Consider the following 17319-nt stretch of genomic DNA (forward strand, 5'->3'; position numbering starts at 1 on the left):
CGCCACCAGCCAAGCTGGGGTGGCAGTTCACACTCTCAGATCTCAACTTGCTCTCAGCTGCTCAGGTTGAACTGCAACATTGCTGGGACAACATGCTAAGGTATAAGGGAAATACATACATGGTTAGATCAGGCTTGGGTCCATGGTACCATGCCATGGGGTATTCCTGGGACTTGCTAGCCTATGTAAAGCCAGCACAGATGTATCTGCAAGAGGTGAGATGAGGCACTGCCCTGTGCTGCTCTGAGTGTGTGGAGAATTGACAACACACCAGCACTGAGGTCCATGGGGCTCAGCAGGGCAATGGCAGAGATGCTGTGTCCTCTGAGTTGCCATAGGAAAAGCAAGCGCTGGTGAAAGGAGGCAAGCTGCTCTCGGGCATGTCCCCGAGCCTTAGTTAAAATGGCTACTGAGATTTGCCCATCTTTACCTACCCTCAGGAGGGGTGTTCAGGGCTTGATCTTTCACCAACCATTTTTTCCACACATAAGAAGCAGCCAAAAATCCAACCCTCACTGCACAGGAAGACCTATAACGTGAGTCACCCATCAGTGACGCTTATCGTGGGAAATTCACTGTGGAGGTTTGTGGGGGATGATGAGTGAAGAACACTGCCATTCCTGTGAAACGCAATGCTAACGGATGGCTATCTATCTCAGCTATCTTCAAGTATTGTTCCAAATAAACAAATAAAGCCCCACCTTGCCTGGTGTGCATTCCCTGCCACCTTGCATCTCATCCCTACGTTTATTTTGGCACTCAAGGCTGCTAGCAGATGTCAAAAAACCTGCTTGTGCAAAACACCCATGGCATGTTCAGGGTTGCTAAAGGAAGCAAATTATTACACTTGGTTGGGACTTCCTAAGATGCAGTCAGCACATCAGTAGCGGGGTCAGGACAGTCAGGGCAGGAGACCAAACAAAAGGAAGCAGGTGACTTTGCAGGCAGGCCATTCACAGGGGTTTGCTGTTAAATGCAGTGGGGAAGATGGGAAGACTGAGCTAAAAAGTGTAGACCACAGACTTTGCTTGTGCATAATTTCTCTGCGCATGTGCTGCTCTTGAGATAGGCCAGCCCCTCCCTTGTTTTACCAAACATCCCCTCTCTGTCAGCTCTTTGGCGTGTAATTAAAGAGGGCTGGTTGTGGAGGCAAAGCTGGCACCACGGCTGAGCCACTGCTGCTTTTCACAGCAGGCTGTGACAGTTTCCCCATGTGCCAAGTACAGGCACGTTCAGTCTGAATGGGTTGCCAGATTGGAGAGATTAAAAAAAAGAAACGAGAAGAAGCAAACTGAAAATCACTAAGGGCAGGGACCACAGGAGTTCCTCAAGGAGAAGGACAAAAGGGTTCACAGTCACCATGGATGGCAAAGCCCCAGGAGTTGGAGCTGTGACACTTACAGGGCTCAGAGTGTTGCTACACTCAAGAAGGATTGGTAGCTGAGATTTTACATGGCTGCATAAGTCAGGTTGCTCCCACGTCTCTGCTGCCCTCACTGTGCTGTCTCCTCCACAGGCCTTTATCCACGTGATTGATATCAACCAGCACCGTCCCCAGTTCCTGGAGAGCCATTATGAGGTGAGGATTCCTGAAGATACCCCCTCAGGGAGGGAAATCCTTCAAGTCAGTGCAACAGACAAGGACAAAGGCAAGGGGCTCATCTACACCATCCATGGCAGCGTAGACCCCAAAAGCACAAGACTTTTCCAGTTGGATCCAAGCAGCGGGGTCCTCACAACAGCAGAAGGCTTCAGTTCCCAGCCCATGCCACAACACACCCTAACAGTGATGGTGAGTCCTAGCCAAACTCTGCCAAGTCCATCAACTTCTCTGGGATATACAGGTCACTGGAGAAATTCAGACTGATTTTAGTCTTTGAAGGAGGTTTTATCTAGAACAACAGAGTAAAGGAAAGCAGGATGTTAATCTTTACTATATAACCATCCTGGGTAAATCTGGGTAACACCCTGCTTTCCTCTAACCATGTGTTGAACTCATCACCTGCCAATTTCATTGGAGGGCCACTGGATTTTTATACAAGAAAGCACAGTGAATAATTGTTAATGTTTGATTTCAAGTCCAAGGCTGAGCTTTGGTGCTGAAACTTTCAGGCTCATTCCCACCCAAGGGGTTGGTACCATTGACCTCTCCAAGAGTCCTGAAGGCTGCCTGCTTCCTGATGTGACCATACCTTCTCTTCCTCTGTCTTTCAGGTACGGGACCAGGAGGTCCCCATCAAGAGGAACTTTGTTCGGGTCATCATTCACGTGGAGAACTGCAACCTTCACCCTCCACAGTTCAGCAGCATCCATTATGAAACAGAAGTGCTGGACTCCGCGGTGGTGGGCACCGAGGTTATACAAGTCAGAGCCCTTGATCAGGACCAAGGAGCCAACGCTGAAATCCACTATTCCCTTCAGGCAGGTGAGAGCCATGCAACAAGGTGGTTTTGGCTATGAACATGCCCGCATTTCCATGTTCTAGCTGGTAGCCAGATGGATGACCAGCTTCCTTTAGTTTTTGCAAAGATCAGTAAAGGCAGCACATTGCTAAAATCTGATATTTTTTTCCTCTCCAGAGGAAATCTAGAGCAAACAGGTATTTTCCATATTTTGAAAAAATGCAAAAAGCATCTTTCCTTAGGAAGATAGTTCAATGTTGAGTCACTGGACTAAGAAAAAAATGTGACTGGACAAGTTAGATCAACTTAAATATGCTCTTCCCATCGATGGGAACTGTGGGAGGGATACCTGTCCAGTTGTTAGGCAAAAGTACTCCCATTCCCACAGCAGTCATCATCACTTCCACCAGTTCTACCAAGAAATACATCCTTGAGGAAAGGCAAGCACCCTCTCAGCATTGGTTGATGGTCTTTTTGGATCATACAAGCTCAGTGGGCAAGTATTTTATCATTCACTTTAAAGGGTAAAACTTAAACATTTATGGCTGTGCCACATTGCCTATTTAGGAAGTAAATCTTTCGCAGGAGACAAGCCATTCTTTGCCCCATCTTTCTCACTGCAATTTAGATCAAGGACTGAGGAATTTAATTGCTCCTGAAGTATTGGTAATTATAAGCATGACAGGGCTTGAAGCAACTAGTAGTCTGTGCTACCATGTTCTGCACACGAGGCAAAAGCTTCAAGCACATGCTCTGCCACCACTAATATGCTCAAATTAGAAGGGTATTTATCTCTAATTTACATTTTGATTGATTTAAAAATTAGCTTGTAGATCTCAATGGGTTCATTGTTCTTAGAATTAAAATTATTTAGAAATTAATGAAGATTGTTGTCTCTCAATAAAAGAAACAGAGGTTAATTAGGTCTGAAATCAGGAGTATCTATGGAAAAGAAGTTCAGAAAACCAAAACCAATATGGTGTTTGCATTCTTCACTTTGTAATTTCTCTTCTTGCAGGTAATGGGGAAGGTTTCTTCAGCATCGACCCATATTCTGGAATTATTACTGTTGCCCAGAAACTGGACCCATCCAGGCAGGAGCGATTTACTCTTATTGTAAAGGCAGAAGATCAGGGGTTCCCCCAGCTTAAAGATTCTGCTACAGTACACGTCCGCATTAGACCCTCTGATCGAACCCCTCCAAAATTTCCAGAGGCTGAATACATCACAGAGATCAGTGAATCCACTGCTGTTGGCTCTCCTCTGATGCAGGTTTCAGCCACAAGTGTGTCACCAGTCAGCTATGAAATAAAAGATGGAAATGGAGATGGAGTGTTCTCCATGAACTATCAGTCGGGCCTGATTTCCACTCAGAAGAGCTTAGATTTTGAGCAGGTATCTTTTTACCAGTTGAAAGTCCGTGGCACAAACATGGCTGGAGCATTTATGGACACAATGGTACTTATCTATGTCATAGATGAGAATGACAACGTGCCCATCTTCGTCAAGCCTTCCTTTGTGGGCTGGATCATGGAGAATGCTCCATCACAAAGCATGGTTCTGGATGAAAGCAATGCTCCTCTTGTGACCCATGCAACAGATGCTGATCAAGACTCCAATGGTCTGCTGGTCTATGAGATTTTGGAACCAGAGGCACTGAAATATTTTGCAGTAGATCCCAGCACAGGGACACTTACCAGTCGTGCAGATATAGACTATGAGCTCACTCCAGTTTTCCACTTCAGTGTACATGCACATGACAGTGGAAGTCCCAGCTTATTTGCATCCAAGCCAGCCAAGGTCACAATCCATGTTAAAGATGTGAACGATTCACCTCCAGTCTTTTTCAAAGACACTTATGAGCTTTCTGTATTGCTACCTGCCCACCCAGGGATGGAGCTTTTGTCAGTGCAGGCAAAAGATGCAGATTCGGAGGTGACCTACAGCATCGTGGAAGGGAACCTTGATAACGCTTTCTATATTCACCCACTCACAGGTCTCATCTCCATTCTTAATGCTACTGGCCTGAGAAGCTATCGTGAACTTACGGTCAGAGCTGGTGATGGCTTATATAAGAGTACTGCTCTGGTTAAGCTAAATTTAACTCAAGCACAAGGTACTGGCTTAAAATTTGATCAAGATGTGTATACAGCAACTGTGGCGGAGAACTCTACAGATGAGAAGACTCTCACTGTTCTTGGGGTCAAGGGATATCAGCTAAATGAACCACTTTTCTATTCCCTTTTGAATGGAAAGGAAAGATTCAAAATGATCCAGGCATCTGGAGTGCTCCAGACCAAGGGTGTGAAATTTGACCGTGAAACACAAGACGTGCACGAGGTAGCTGTGGAAGTGAAGGACAACAGGAAACCACCAAGGGTGTCCCAAGCCACAGTCAAGGTTTATGTAGAGGATGTCAATGACAATCCACCGCAGTTTGAGAACGTGCCATATTACACCTCGGTGCAGGACGGCACAGAGCCAGGTGATATACTTTTTCAAGTGTCAGCAACAGACAAAGACATAGGGGATAACGGAGCCATTACCTACTCATTTGCAGAGGACTACAAATATTTTTGGATTGACCCCTATCTAGGAGACATCTCACTTAAGAAGCCTCTTGATTATCAAGCTTTAAATAAATACAACCTCCGAGTCATTGCTAAGGACAAAGGCGAGCCTCCCCTCCATGCTGAAGAGGAGGTTGTGATCAGTGTGAGGAACAAGTCCAACCCTCTGTTCCAAAGTTTGTACTACCGCGTGAAGGTGCCAGAAAACATCCCCCTGTACACATCTATCCTCCACATACAGGCTCGCAGCCCTGAAGGCTTGCGACTCATCTACAATATCGTGGAAGAAGACTCCCTGAAACTCTTCAGCACCGACTTCAAAACTGGTGTCCTTACTGTCACAGGTCAGCTGGACTATGAGCTGGAGACAAAACACACATTCACTGTTAGAGCCACAGACACAGCAGTAGGATCCTTTTCAGAAGCCAGAGTAGAGGTGGAGGTAGAGGACATAAATGACAACCCCCCTGTATTTTCTCAGATGATCTACACAGCATCTGTCTCAGAGAGTTTGCCAGCCCAGACCCCAGTTGTCCAGCTCTCTGCTTCTGATAAGGATTCAGGCAGAAACAAAGTGGTCTCCTATCAGATCTTGGATGATGGTTCAGAGGCTACTAAGTTCTTTAATATTGATGCCAGCACAGGTCAAATAACAACAGCTCAAGCACTTGACTATGAAAAAAATCAACAGTTTCGCATGAAAGTAAGAGCCGCAGATCATGGAATGCCTCCACTTAGCAGTGATGCCCTGGTAATTGTGTATGTGACGGACATCAATGACAACCCCCCTGAGTTCAGCCAGCTTCAGTATGAAGCCAAGGTGAGCGAAATGGCTACATGCGGGCACATCGTGATAAAAGTCCAAGCCCTGGACCCCGATAGTGGAGACACCACCCGGCTGGAATACGTGATACTCTCAGGCAATGACAACAGGCATTTCACTATCAACAGCACTTCTGGAATAATATCCATGTTCAACCGCTGCAAAAAGGACTTGGAGTCATCTTACAATCTCAGAGTTTCTGCTTCGGATGGAGTTTTCAAGAGCACTGTACCTGTGTATATCAATACCACAAATGCCAACAAATACAGTCCCTCTTTTCGGCAGAGCGTGTATGAGGCAGAGCTGGCAGAAAATGCTGAGATAGGTACCAAAGTGATTGAACTGCTGGCTATTGACCCAGATGGTGGCCCATATGGCACCATAGACTATACCATCATAAATAAACTCGCCCATGAGAAGTTCTCCATAGACAATAAAGGCCATATTGCCACACTGCAAAAACTGGACAGGGAAAATTCAACAGAAAGAGTCATTGCTATTAAAGTCATGGCCAAGGACGGGGGTGGGAAGGTGGCATTCTGCACTGTCAAAATAATCCTTACAGATGAGAATGACAACCCACCTCAGTTCAAAGCCTCTGAATACACACTGTCCATCCAGTCCAATGTAAGCAAAGGCTCCCCGGTCATTCAGGTACTGGCTTATGATGCTGATGAAGGTGCAAATGCAGATGTCATTTACTCCGTTGACTCCGTGGAAGACATGGCAGAAGACCTTGTCGAGATCAATGCTGCCACTGGGGTTGTTAAAGTCAAGGAGAGTCTTGTTGGTTTAGAAAACAGAGCCTTTAACTTCAAGGTGAAAGCTGAAGATGGCAGACCCCCTCATTGGAACTCCCTTGTCCCAGTGAACCTTCAGATTGTCCCCAGGGAGGTGACATTGCCAAGGTTTTCTGAGCCCCTTTATACATTCTCTGCATCTGAGGATCTTCCAGAGGGATCAGAAATAGGGTCAGTCAAAGCTTTTGCAGAGGATCCCATCATATACAGCCTGGTGAAGGGAACCACTACAGAAAGTAACAAGGACGAGGTGTTCACGCTGGACAAACAAACGGGGGCTTTGAAAATCAAAAAGGCCATGGATCATGAGACCACCAAGTGGTACCAGGTTGATGTTATGGCTCACTGCTCACATCAGGAGACTGAGCTGGTCTCCCTGGTCTCTGTGAACATCCAAGTACAGGATGTCAATGACAACAGACCTGTTTTTGAGGCAGATCCCTACAAAGCTTTTGTTATGGAGAACATGCCATCAGGAACCACAGTTATTCAAGTGACAGCTAATGACCAAGACACAGGAAGTGATGGACAGGTAACCTATAGTCTAGAAGCAGAATCTAGCAACCTCCGAGGACTCTTCACCATTGATGGTGAGAGTGGGTGGATCACCACACTAAAAGAGCTGGACTGCGAAGCTCAGGAGACCTACCAGTTTTATGTGGTGGCCACTGACCACGGCAGGAAAGTCCAGCTGTCTTCCCAAACCCTGGTGGAGGTCACTGTCTCTGATGAAAATGATAACGCGCCACAGTTCACCTCAGATTTCTACAAAGGATCGGTAATTGAGAACGCAGAACCAGGACAGGTCGTGGTCACTCTGAGTACCATTGATGCAGACATCTCTGAGCAGAACCGACGGGTCACATGCTACATCACTGGTGAGTTTCTCCTGACTTTAAATCTTCAGGGAGCAAGAATAGGATATCATGTCAAAGTGAGGATGTGATACCTTGTGTGTGTGATGTGATACCAGAATAGCATTATACTGACAGTCCTATCAGAAGCAGGAGATGAAGCCTGAGCTCTGCCATGAGCCAGACTCTTCAGTTAGATGAGTCTGGGGTATCCCAAACTCTTCAGTAACTAACTGCAGTGGGTGGAATTATCATTATAATAACTATCCCACCACTGAATTGTTCTATTTATTTGGAAATAAATAAATAATATATAAGTAATTACACAGTACTGTACATACATTTATTTACATTTCCTTAACAGAGGAATAATTTAGACAGCGTATTGTAACATCTATTGGAAGGACCAAAGCAGAGGTACAACAGGAAGGAAGGTTTTTCTCACACAGATACTGATCTGTATTGAAGTTCTTTGACCCAGCTTTTTCTCCTGCAAACAGTGCAGTCAGTTTATGTGTCACACATGTGTAGCCTGCCTGTATTTTTTAAATAATTATATATATGCATATAGGATGCATATCACTTTCTGGTATGAAATGAGTTTCCTATGAAGCTTGACAAACAAGTAGACCTCACAAGGCTGCAGTTAACCACTCGCAGACTGATGGATATTTGAGGATGTCATGTCAATCTTCCTGAGGGTTTTCGCTAACGAGAAATACTAGAGATGACTCTACATCCCTGAAACATCAGTTGTGCCAACTAAAAATAACCACTGCTGTAAAACAACAAAAATGCTGTACTGGAATGTTTGTTGTGCATCTGCACAAGTAGAGGCTTGATTTTATGGTACTTTTTGACCCCAAAGGGTTCTTTCTCAGACCCAGAACAGATACTTCAAATCAAAATGTTTGTTCAAACTCAAATGAGGACCCTGCAGGGTCAAAACATTTAGCCAGATCATGCTGCAGCCTGTTATCTGTTACTGTAACCATCCCAAACAGGGGACGAATGCTGGTACTTGCTATTGGCTTATGGCATGTCTAGGTATTTGCAAGCCTTTGGGAGGAAAGATTAAATCCATTTATGTATTCGCCTTTCTGCTATCTTAAAACATAGTAACATCCAACTACTAAAAACTTCTCAAAAAACTAAAAGCTACTAAAAAATTCCAACTACTAAACTTTTAAGTTTAAACAACTTAAGAGAATGCACGTTTATGTTAGCGGTGAATACCATATATTCTCTTTGATTTGTACCTACAAGCATCAGTCAAGCTCTACCCATAAACATAAATGCAACTGCAGTGAAGTGCTGCAGCAAAAGAAAGGAGGAGGTAAAAACAGAGCCTAGGTTCCCCTTGTTCACCCGCACATTGATTTCAAACACACAGAAACTAAATATGAGCATGGGCTGGAGCCTCCCAGCCTCAGAAGAAGGGCTAGAAGAGGTCTCATTGTGCCTCCAGATTCACAATCTCATCACCACAGAGCAAATGAAAACAGGGAGTTAATTTAATTTACCCGGCTGTGCGAGGCCCTTCAGAGTCTAACATGAACAAGCCCTGCAGCCAGCTCTCTTCATTGCCTGCCATTACTTCACATGCTCCCTCCTCCTGCCCAATGGCACGGGTTCAGCAGAGGACACCAGCTCCTTGCCAGAAGAGAGGGATTCTCCAGGGGGATTCTCCGCCCCATTTAAAACCTAACATCAGAAGGAGCAGCACGAATCTGGTGGACCTTAGAGCCTGCCTAGTCTGGATTTACCTGCCTCTCATCATTTGACTCTTATAGCATCAAAAAGTAGCCCCAGAAAGTGCAACTATATATTAAACACATCTCTAGGTTAAAAGGAAATACAACTCTAAATGGTACTGTAACTATAAGATCCAACCAATGTCTGCAGGGTATTTGCAGCTCTCAGATCCCTTCAGGAACATGCACCAAGACAGACTGACACGCTTTAGGAAGGTGAGACAATGTGGTTTTGAGGCAATGAATATGCATGTCTGCAGAACATTACTGAGGCATTTCTGCAATCAGGAGTTGTTTCCTCCTTCCAGTGTAATGTGCTGCCTGCATAAGGCAGTGAATAAGAGAAGGCGGGAGGGTATTTCTCAGCTGTGCCGTGAGGCAGACCAAATCCTCCTCACCTGCCTGATACAACACTAATGCCCTCTCTGTGTCACCACTGTGAGTCCTTCAGGTCTCCTAACGGACCGGCAGCGGAAACACCTATATCCCCTTTCCTTATATCCCTTCTGATATTCAGCACTCAGTAAATACCATTTTTCCTTGCCTCCCACCTTCTTCTAGAAGGAGACGTACTAGGACAATTCACAGTTAACCAAATCGAGGGAGAATGGACTATTTCTTCCAAGAAGCCTCTGGACAGAGAAGATACAGAGAAATATCTCCTCAAGGTTATGGCCTCCGATGGGAAATTTCAGGCTACCACTGAAGTGGAAATTTTTGTTCTGGATATCAACGACAACAGCCCTGAGTGTGGCCAGGTAAGATGTCTGTCCTGGGACACTGGGGGCACAAGAGGAGCATCTGGGAAGAAGAGAGCACAATAGCAAGGAAGAAAGAACAGAAAGAGCACGTTAAGAGAGTTTAGCTTGTCATAATTCTTCTCACACAATCCTGTTGCTTTGATTATGCCTAGCAATTTTAATTAAGCTGCATGTCAAGCAAGAACATTAAGTCTAGCCTCCAAGCATGTTTTGCCAGCAGTAAGTGAGCGCCTAAGCATTATGAAGGATAATTTTTGGAGATAAACAATGCCAGGAAGCCTCCTGGGTAGGTGCATGTAAATTACCGACTTTTATATCCTGCTAAGCTGAGAGATTCCCATCGGGAGGTTTGTTATTGTAGAGAGCTGATTGCTGGTATGGATGTTACCCATGGTGAGAAAGAACAGAAGCGGTTGCTTCCCAAAGGAGATTCAAAGGCTTGTGTGAAATGATCTCACTGGTCCCAGTCCACACCCCAGCAGCCGGCGATGTGAGGCACATTGTGTTCCCCTATAAACCGCACAGTTTATCCTTCTCTATGACGATGCTGCTCGTCCATTCCTCCCCATACCAGGTGAAGGTATTTTGGAGATGGCTCAGATGCCAATGACACTTTCTGTCCTTGCCAGATATTCTACACTGGGAGAGTTTCTGAAGACGCTCTGCCGGGTCTTTTCATTTTGAAAATATCAGCAACCGACCCCGATGTTGGCAGCAACGCCCAGATAACATACAGCCTCCACGGCCCTGGCGCAGAGGAGTTCCGTTTGGGCCCACATACAGGTGAGAGCTGGGCAATGGGATGCTTTTATCCTCTTCCTCACCCACTCCCAAGAAATGCCAGCTCCTGGCATGGCTCAACACTTATCTCCTCTTGAGCAAACAAGAGGACTGTTCATTCCAGCTCTCCCAAGCTAGAATGGAATGGCAAACAGGCAGGTTTATTGCAATACAGTAGAGAAGAGAGTGAGCTCCGCACCTTCCTGCTACCTTTCTTTACAAAGGTTGGCATTAGCACTATTAAAGTGAAAAGCAGACAATATTGCTAACAGGAGGAGACATCAGCAAGTATTTGGCTTAAGCCAAAGACCCAAGTTTTAAACTCTAAAGAACGTCTTATCAGGCCTTGAGCAGTATATTTGCCCAAACAGACGTGATCATCCTCCTAGAGATCACTTGGGGTTCATTACATTGCAGAACGCTTAATGTGGTGGGGTCTATAGAAGTGTTTAGAAGTATAATTTATTTATGAGCCCTTTTATCCCATGACGGCATCCCTTGCGTGAAGTTCAGCCCAGCTTGCAGGACTCCCCGTGCCAAGCCCTGCCAGGGCACTGGCTGGCAGTGATCTGAGAATAGCCCCAAGCAATGTGGTGTGGACACATCACCACTATTAGCTGGATTACAAACGGTGTTCAAACCCATGCTGTTGTCTCCCACGGTTCATCCAGGAAGGCAGCTTGCTTAAACTTCTCTGAGCTCTCCTAGGCTACAGTTGCAGGAGACAAGACCACCTCCTGTTCTTTCCAACAGGGGAACTGACCACGTCTGCACCTCTCGACCGCGAACAGAAACCTATGTACCATCTTGTTGCCAAAGCGACTGATGGGGGAGGCCGTTCCTGCCAGGCAGATATAACACTGATCGTAGAGGACACAAACGACAATGCACCGAGATTCTTCCCCAGTCACTGCGCCGTGGCCGTTTTTGACAACACCACAACAAAGACACCCATTGCCGTGGTTGCTGCCAGGGACCTTGATGAAGGTGAGTCAGAATGGGATTTAATTTTTAGGAGAGTTCATCTTTCATCCTGAATAGAAACCTTTGAAACCTAGGGAAGGGCTACAGCAATGGGCATAGATGATTGAATCTTGGCAAAGATGTGCCTGGATCTCAACACTGACATGTTCTTGACTAGCAGGCTTTTTGTGACCCTGTAGGAAGTGCAATATATGTAGAAACATGCAAAGACAGAGTTTGAGGACGCGCTCAGTAACTGTAACTGTGATGCACTGTGTGAGCTGACACATGGTTTGTCTGGGATCCAAACGGGACAGAAACTTTACCAAAGATGGAAATCGAGAATGAGCACAATAAGGAAAAAAGGAGCTTTAGATCTAGATGGGGTAGATGATATGGATGGTGAGGTCCTTCTGAAGACACACAGATTCTCAGAAACATAGGTAAGGCTCCTAAGAAAGGAGCTTTCAATAAATCTCTCCAGCAGAGACTGAATTTACAGTGACAGAGAAGCAAGATCAAATTTATCTGCTTTGGAAGCAGAGATACGAAGGGAAATTACATTTAAAAACAAGGGAATTAAAAATGGGAAGCACCAGTAAATACAGACAGATGATGCTGATGGTGCGGGTGGCTAGATGCCTGAACCTACAGATGGACAGGGACATACTTGATGTTCATACAACCTCCATTTTCCCTAGGAATTTAAGGTCATTACATACACATAGTCCTAATGGATTAAAATATAATAATAATAAAACCAGCAGCATTCCTACCATGAATTAACATAGTCTGTCCCTCATCCTTCCAGGTCTCAATGCTGAGGTGATCTATTCTCTGTCTGACTCTGCCAACGGACACTTTTCAATTGAGGAGACCACAGGGGTGATCCGTCTGGAAAAGCCTCTGAAGGATTCACAGCATTCAGCATTTGAGCTGACAGTCTGTGCTACCGACCGAGGCACCCCAGAGCCCCTCTCTGCTCTTGGCACTGTCACTGTCTCCGTTGTGGATCTAAATGAATATCTGCCTGTTTTCCTGGCCCCTGAATACGTGGCCATGGTAAAAGAAGATGTGGCTGTGGGTACAGAGGTCCTCAACTTGTCAGCCTTGACAAGGGACAATGCAGAAAACACAGAGATCAAGTATGAAATTGTGAACGGCAATGACCATGGGAAATTTCAGCTCAACTCAAACACAGGTAAGATGATCTCATGCCCAAGCAGAGACCCAACATCACAGGCTGTCCTTAAATGCATCTTATCTGGTTCTTCGCCACTTGGCTTGCACTTCTGCCAGAAAAAGGGTAGGGAATACAGTCTTCTCTTCTACCCAAAATTTTGCCAGCCAAGTCACTTAAGGAGTGATCCAAATCTTACTGAAATTAATGGAAAGATTCCTTCTATACATCTGGGACCTGAGACAGGTCCATGGGAATGAGGAATACATGGAGAACAGGATGGGGAAATTTTTTCCACTTCAAAAGGCAGGAGAAGGTGGTTTCACTTAAAAAGTCTCTCCATCCTGATCCCACAAAGAACCTGCAGCTCAGGCTAACAGGCAGCTTTATTAGGTAGCACTCAATGAATGTGGATAATACCGATCTGTTAACCATAAACAGGTGTTGGGCCAGGTTTACCAGCCAAATAAAGCACTGCTCTGTTTCCTCAGAAATCTGATAAGAGCTGTTATCAGAAGACCAAGGTTAACTCCGCGAACCAAGCCCTTGGCTACATCATCAATGGCCTTCTGCCCTTGGCTGTAACATCCTCATCCACAGCACCTTCCTCAGCTTCTCTGTCCCGAAGGGTCTTGTTAATTTTCCCACACCAATCTTCTTATTCGTTTGTACATCTTAAAAGACACAGAACAGTGTCATTTGCAGGGAATAATTTTGTGACAGTTTCAGTGCCGAACCCAGGAAAGCATTGAAGTACACATTCTGTCCCCCACAGATTATTTGTTTTCCTTCACTTTGTGTCTTAAACCCATGTTCCTCACTTGTTTTTTGAGATTAACAGCCTCTTTCTTCTTTCTATGTTGCATCCCAAGCCTCACTTACAAATCACACCTCTTTCTCCTGTACAACTCTGCATCTACATCTCACGCCTTATCATCCTGCCTCTGACAGAGTTCAGTGATGCTCTACAACTGCCTTGGTCACAGCTTTCAGTAGCACTGTTGGACTCTCATCCTATTTTGTCCCATATTTCCTCCAATCAAGATTGCTGGAGACCTTCCAGAATGAAAGTTTATTTCATCTCTTCAAACACTTGATACCAGAATGAGGCAGGTTATAGCAGAATCAGTTCAATTATAGCTTGTTTTATGTGATGCCATGACTTTCAGTATCCCGATTTAAGCAGAGAAGGTCAAAGTTAGGTCAACAGCACCTTTTCAGCTGGGAGTTTGGCAATCATCTCTGTATATCTCCAGTATTCCAAGAAACCTCATATGCCATTCACTCAAAGTATCTTCTGTCCTCTTCTGTCCATCTGCCAATACAGGTGCCTTATACATAAATGGGAGCTTGGACTTTGAAGCGAGTCACGAGTATTACTTATCCATTGAGGGCACGAGGAAGGGCTCAGCTTCTCTCAGCGATGTGACCATGGTGGTGATCAACATAACAGACATCAATGACCATGCACCAGAGTTCACCCAAGACCCATATTTTGCTGATATCCGGGAGGATGCTGCAGTTGGAGAAGTCATCCTCATGGTATGGTTATGAACCAGGCCAGCTGTTTTTACCTATTCTTTTACTTGGGCTATTTTTACTCTTTAATATTTACTAATTAAGTATTTACTAAGTATTTATTATATATAATATAAAAGTATTTACTAATACTTTGAGCATTATTTACTCTTCTTTTGTACTTTTCTTTTCCTTGGACACAGCCACTTCAGTGGGTTTGTGACATTCAACATCTTAGATTTAAGTATGACTTTAGAAAAGGACGATTGGCAGAATTCCTGATGCTCCATAGACAGGAAGAACACTTTGCCTTATCTTTAAGTGAAAGCTTGAAATACCTAAGGGAAGCTCAGGAGCTTTGAGGACCTCCCAAGAGAGCTAAAATGCCTGCAGAAGGCCAATACCCTTGCGACCTGGGGAAGGCAGAGGCTTCCCTGGGCAGAGTAGCAGAGCCCAAGGCATTTCCATGTGGAGTTTCCTGCCCAGCCTGTCACCATCACAGGGGTAGTAAAGTCAGGAAAGGGACAGGGAGAAAGACATCATTGTAGCTGCGTTGAGTTTCGTCTTGAAAAAAAAACTAATGAATGACACTTAGGTAAACCACTTTCTTTCCTCCTCCTCATTTGAGGCAAGCCCAAACCAATACCCTTAAATGTCAAGGAGGTCTTGCCCTCATTCCTCCATGGCAAGGCCTTTTTAGGCCAGGGTTCCTAGCTTTTTTTTCCTCCCAACAGGTGTCAGCTGATGACTTGGATGGAGCAATGAACAATCAGATCACGTATTCAATTGTGGAAGGGAACCCACTGGGACACTTTGCCATTCAACCCAAAAGTGGGCAAATTAGCATCGCCAAGCACTTGGACAGGGAGGAGGTGAGTTCAAGAGAACGGGAACAGGAAGGCTAAAGCAGATGGGCCCAGAAACTCTGAGGAAGCACAGTATATTCAGCTACCTCCTGTTTTTACTCATAATACTGTAAGCAGAAGGCAAGTCTTTCATTCATTCATTTTCTAGAGTCATAGATACTGCTGTAGGAAGGCAGGGCTTTAGGGAAGGAACACAGTGGCCTTCAGTGGTCACAACTCTGGGCTTCAGTCTGTTCCGCTGGTGCTTCAAGCTGGCTGGATGAGAGTCAGCCCCAAACGTGGCTGGTTTCTGCTTCTGTGTATCAGAGGGTTATAGAAAACAGGTGTGGGGAGGAGATGGAAAGATCACCTGGACAATCTAATTCATAAAACAGTAGCAGCTCAAAACACTATTGACAGATGTTTGCCCAGCTTAGTCTCATCCATCTCTGGCACGTTGTTTCCCTTCTCTGAAACTGTTGTGAGGCTGATTTGCTTTAGCAATGGGCTTTGAGATTTATGGATGGGAGCCTTAGCCAAGGGCAAAGCTGTCATTATGGTGCAATGCACGGCCTCAAGCATTTCAACAAGCTGCAGCACAGCAAAACATCAATGTGAGAAAGTCACCATTCCTCCATTTCTCCAAATAATCATGCACTACATATCCTTCAGATCCCCAGTTATTCCCTGACAGTTCGAGCCACAGACAACGGCCATCCTGCTCAGTTCAATGACGTCGCTGTGCATGTCCATGTGTCCGATGTCAATGACAACCCTCCTCGGTTCTTCCAGCTCAACTACAGCGTGGTGGTGCAGGTAAGCCCACAGGTGGTTTGTTCTCCTAGTCCATCTCAGGGTACTAAGGTCCTCATCCATGGGCTGCTGTTGGAGCAGAGGGGGGAGACAGTGATGAAGCATGTTGTTGCTTTGTGCTCATTGCCACAAAGAATGGGTAGCATTTGCAGGGGCAGATATTCTGCCAACAGATGACATTTTCTCTTTCCAATTGCTTCAGGCACCTCCTGTCTTTTCAGTACAGACAGTGCAGAGCTTTTCACACTTTCCAAGCCTGACCTGTAGCCCTTTTCTCCATTGCAATCATCCGTGTCTACACCACGACATAAAGAGCAGACCCAAGCACGTGGCCAAGCATCATCATGTCTGCTGGATGCAGCCCAGTTATCGCTTGGACTCAAAACACTGATGCGTACTCAGAAACAAACACAGACAAAACATGTTTTCATCTGCTCTTATGCTGGCATGACTCAAGGGTGAAGCAAGGACATCAGCTCAGCTGTCCACACTTAGCTGCCACATATGTAACACCACAAAAGGGAGTCCCTTGCCACCACTGGGTCTCTGCCATTGCTGAAGTACTACAGAGATATACATGGCGTGTGGGATTTCTTTCCCTGTTCCCGATCCAGCAGCTCTAGGGGCACTGTGGGTTCCCCTGGGCCTCTTCTCTTTGCTTGCCTTTCTTCACTAGCATCTTTCCCCATTTCAGGAGAATGCTGCCGTGGGTACAAGCGTCCTGGAGCTGATCATGAGCGACAGAGACTCCCCAGAAAATGGACCGCCATATTCATTCCAGATCACCCAGGGCAATGATGGGAAGGCTTTTGATATCACCCAAAATGGTCTGCTGGTGACATCATCTGTCCTGAACAGAAGAATGAAAGAACAGTACCTATTACAAGTCCAGGTAGAGCCTGCCTTACTGTCCTGGTATCTGAATTCCCCAGCCAGGTTAAGGTAGCACCAAAATGAGATCAGGATGGCATAGCTGGGCAGAAACATCTCTGGCTTTGGAGAAATCCAATCCAGGAACAAATGGTGCAGCTTTGAGCCAGCTCCAGCTCATTTCTCCACACAGTCTGCCCACAAGAATCTGGGGGCCAGCTTCTGCATTGATAAAATCGGATAATATGATAATGAGAAATACTCTGTCAGCAGTTTCCTTAGACAGTTGCTTTTCCCAGCATCATTCTAGTGACTTCCAGTTTAAAGTGAGACCTGGATCTGGTCCTACAAACTTTCTCCAATTGTCTTTGTCATTTAAGAAGTGT

At 45.4% G+C, this 17319-nt stretch overlaps 1 protein-coding gene across 1 annotated transcript in view; it reads left to right on the forward strand.

Moving 5' to 3' along the window:
- The window catches only part of FAT2 (FAT atypical cadherin 2), a 46040-nt gene that overhangs the window by 16056 nt on the left and 12665 nt on the right, over positions 1-17319 (forward strand). Inside the window, exons 7-17 of the mRNA XM_074156125.1 lie at positions 1517-1792; positions 2215-2425; positions 3421-7473; positions 9765-9961; positions 10594-10747; positions 11498-11731; positions 12519-12908; positions 14215-14429; positions 15140-15277; positions 15923-16066; positions 16758-16955. Of these exons, the coding sequence (XP_074012226.1) occupies positions 1517-1792; positions 2215-2425; positions 3421-7473; positions 9765-9961; positions 10594-10747; positions 11498-11731; positions 12519-12908; positions 14215-14429; positions 15140-15277; positions 15923-16066; positions 16758-16955 (6210 nt within the window). The remainder of the gene's footprint in view (positions 1-1516; positions 1793-2214; positions 2426-3420; positions 7474-9764; positions 9962-10593; positions 10748-11497; positions 11732-12518; positions 12909-14214; positions 14430-15139; positions 15278-15922; positions 16067-16757; positions 16956-17319) is intronic.

This window comes from Numenius arquata, chromosome 11 (assembly GCF_964106895.1).
Source record: "Numenius arquata chromosome 11, bNumArq3.hap1.1, whole genome shotgun sequence".
Classification (NCBI taxonomy): Eukaryota; Metazoa; Chordata; class Aves; order Charadriiformes; family Scolopacidae; genus Numenius; species Numenius arquata.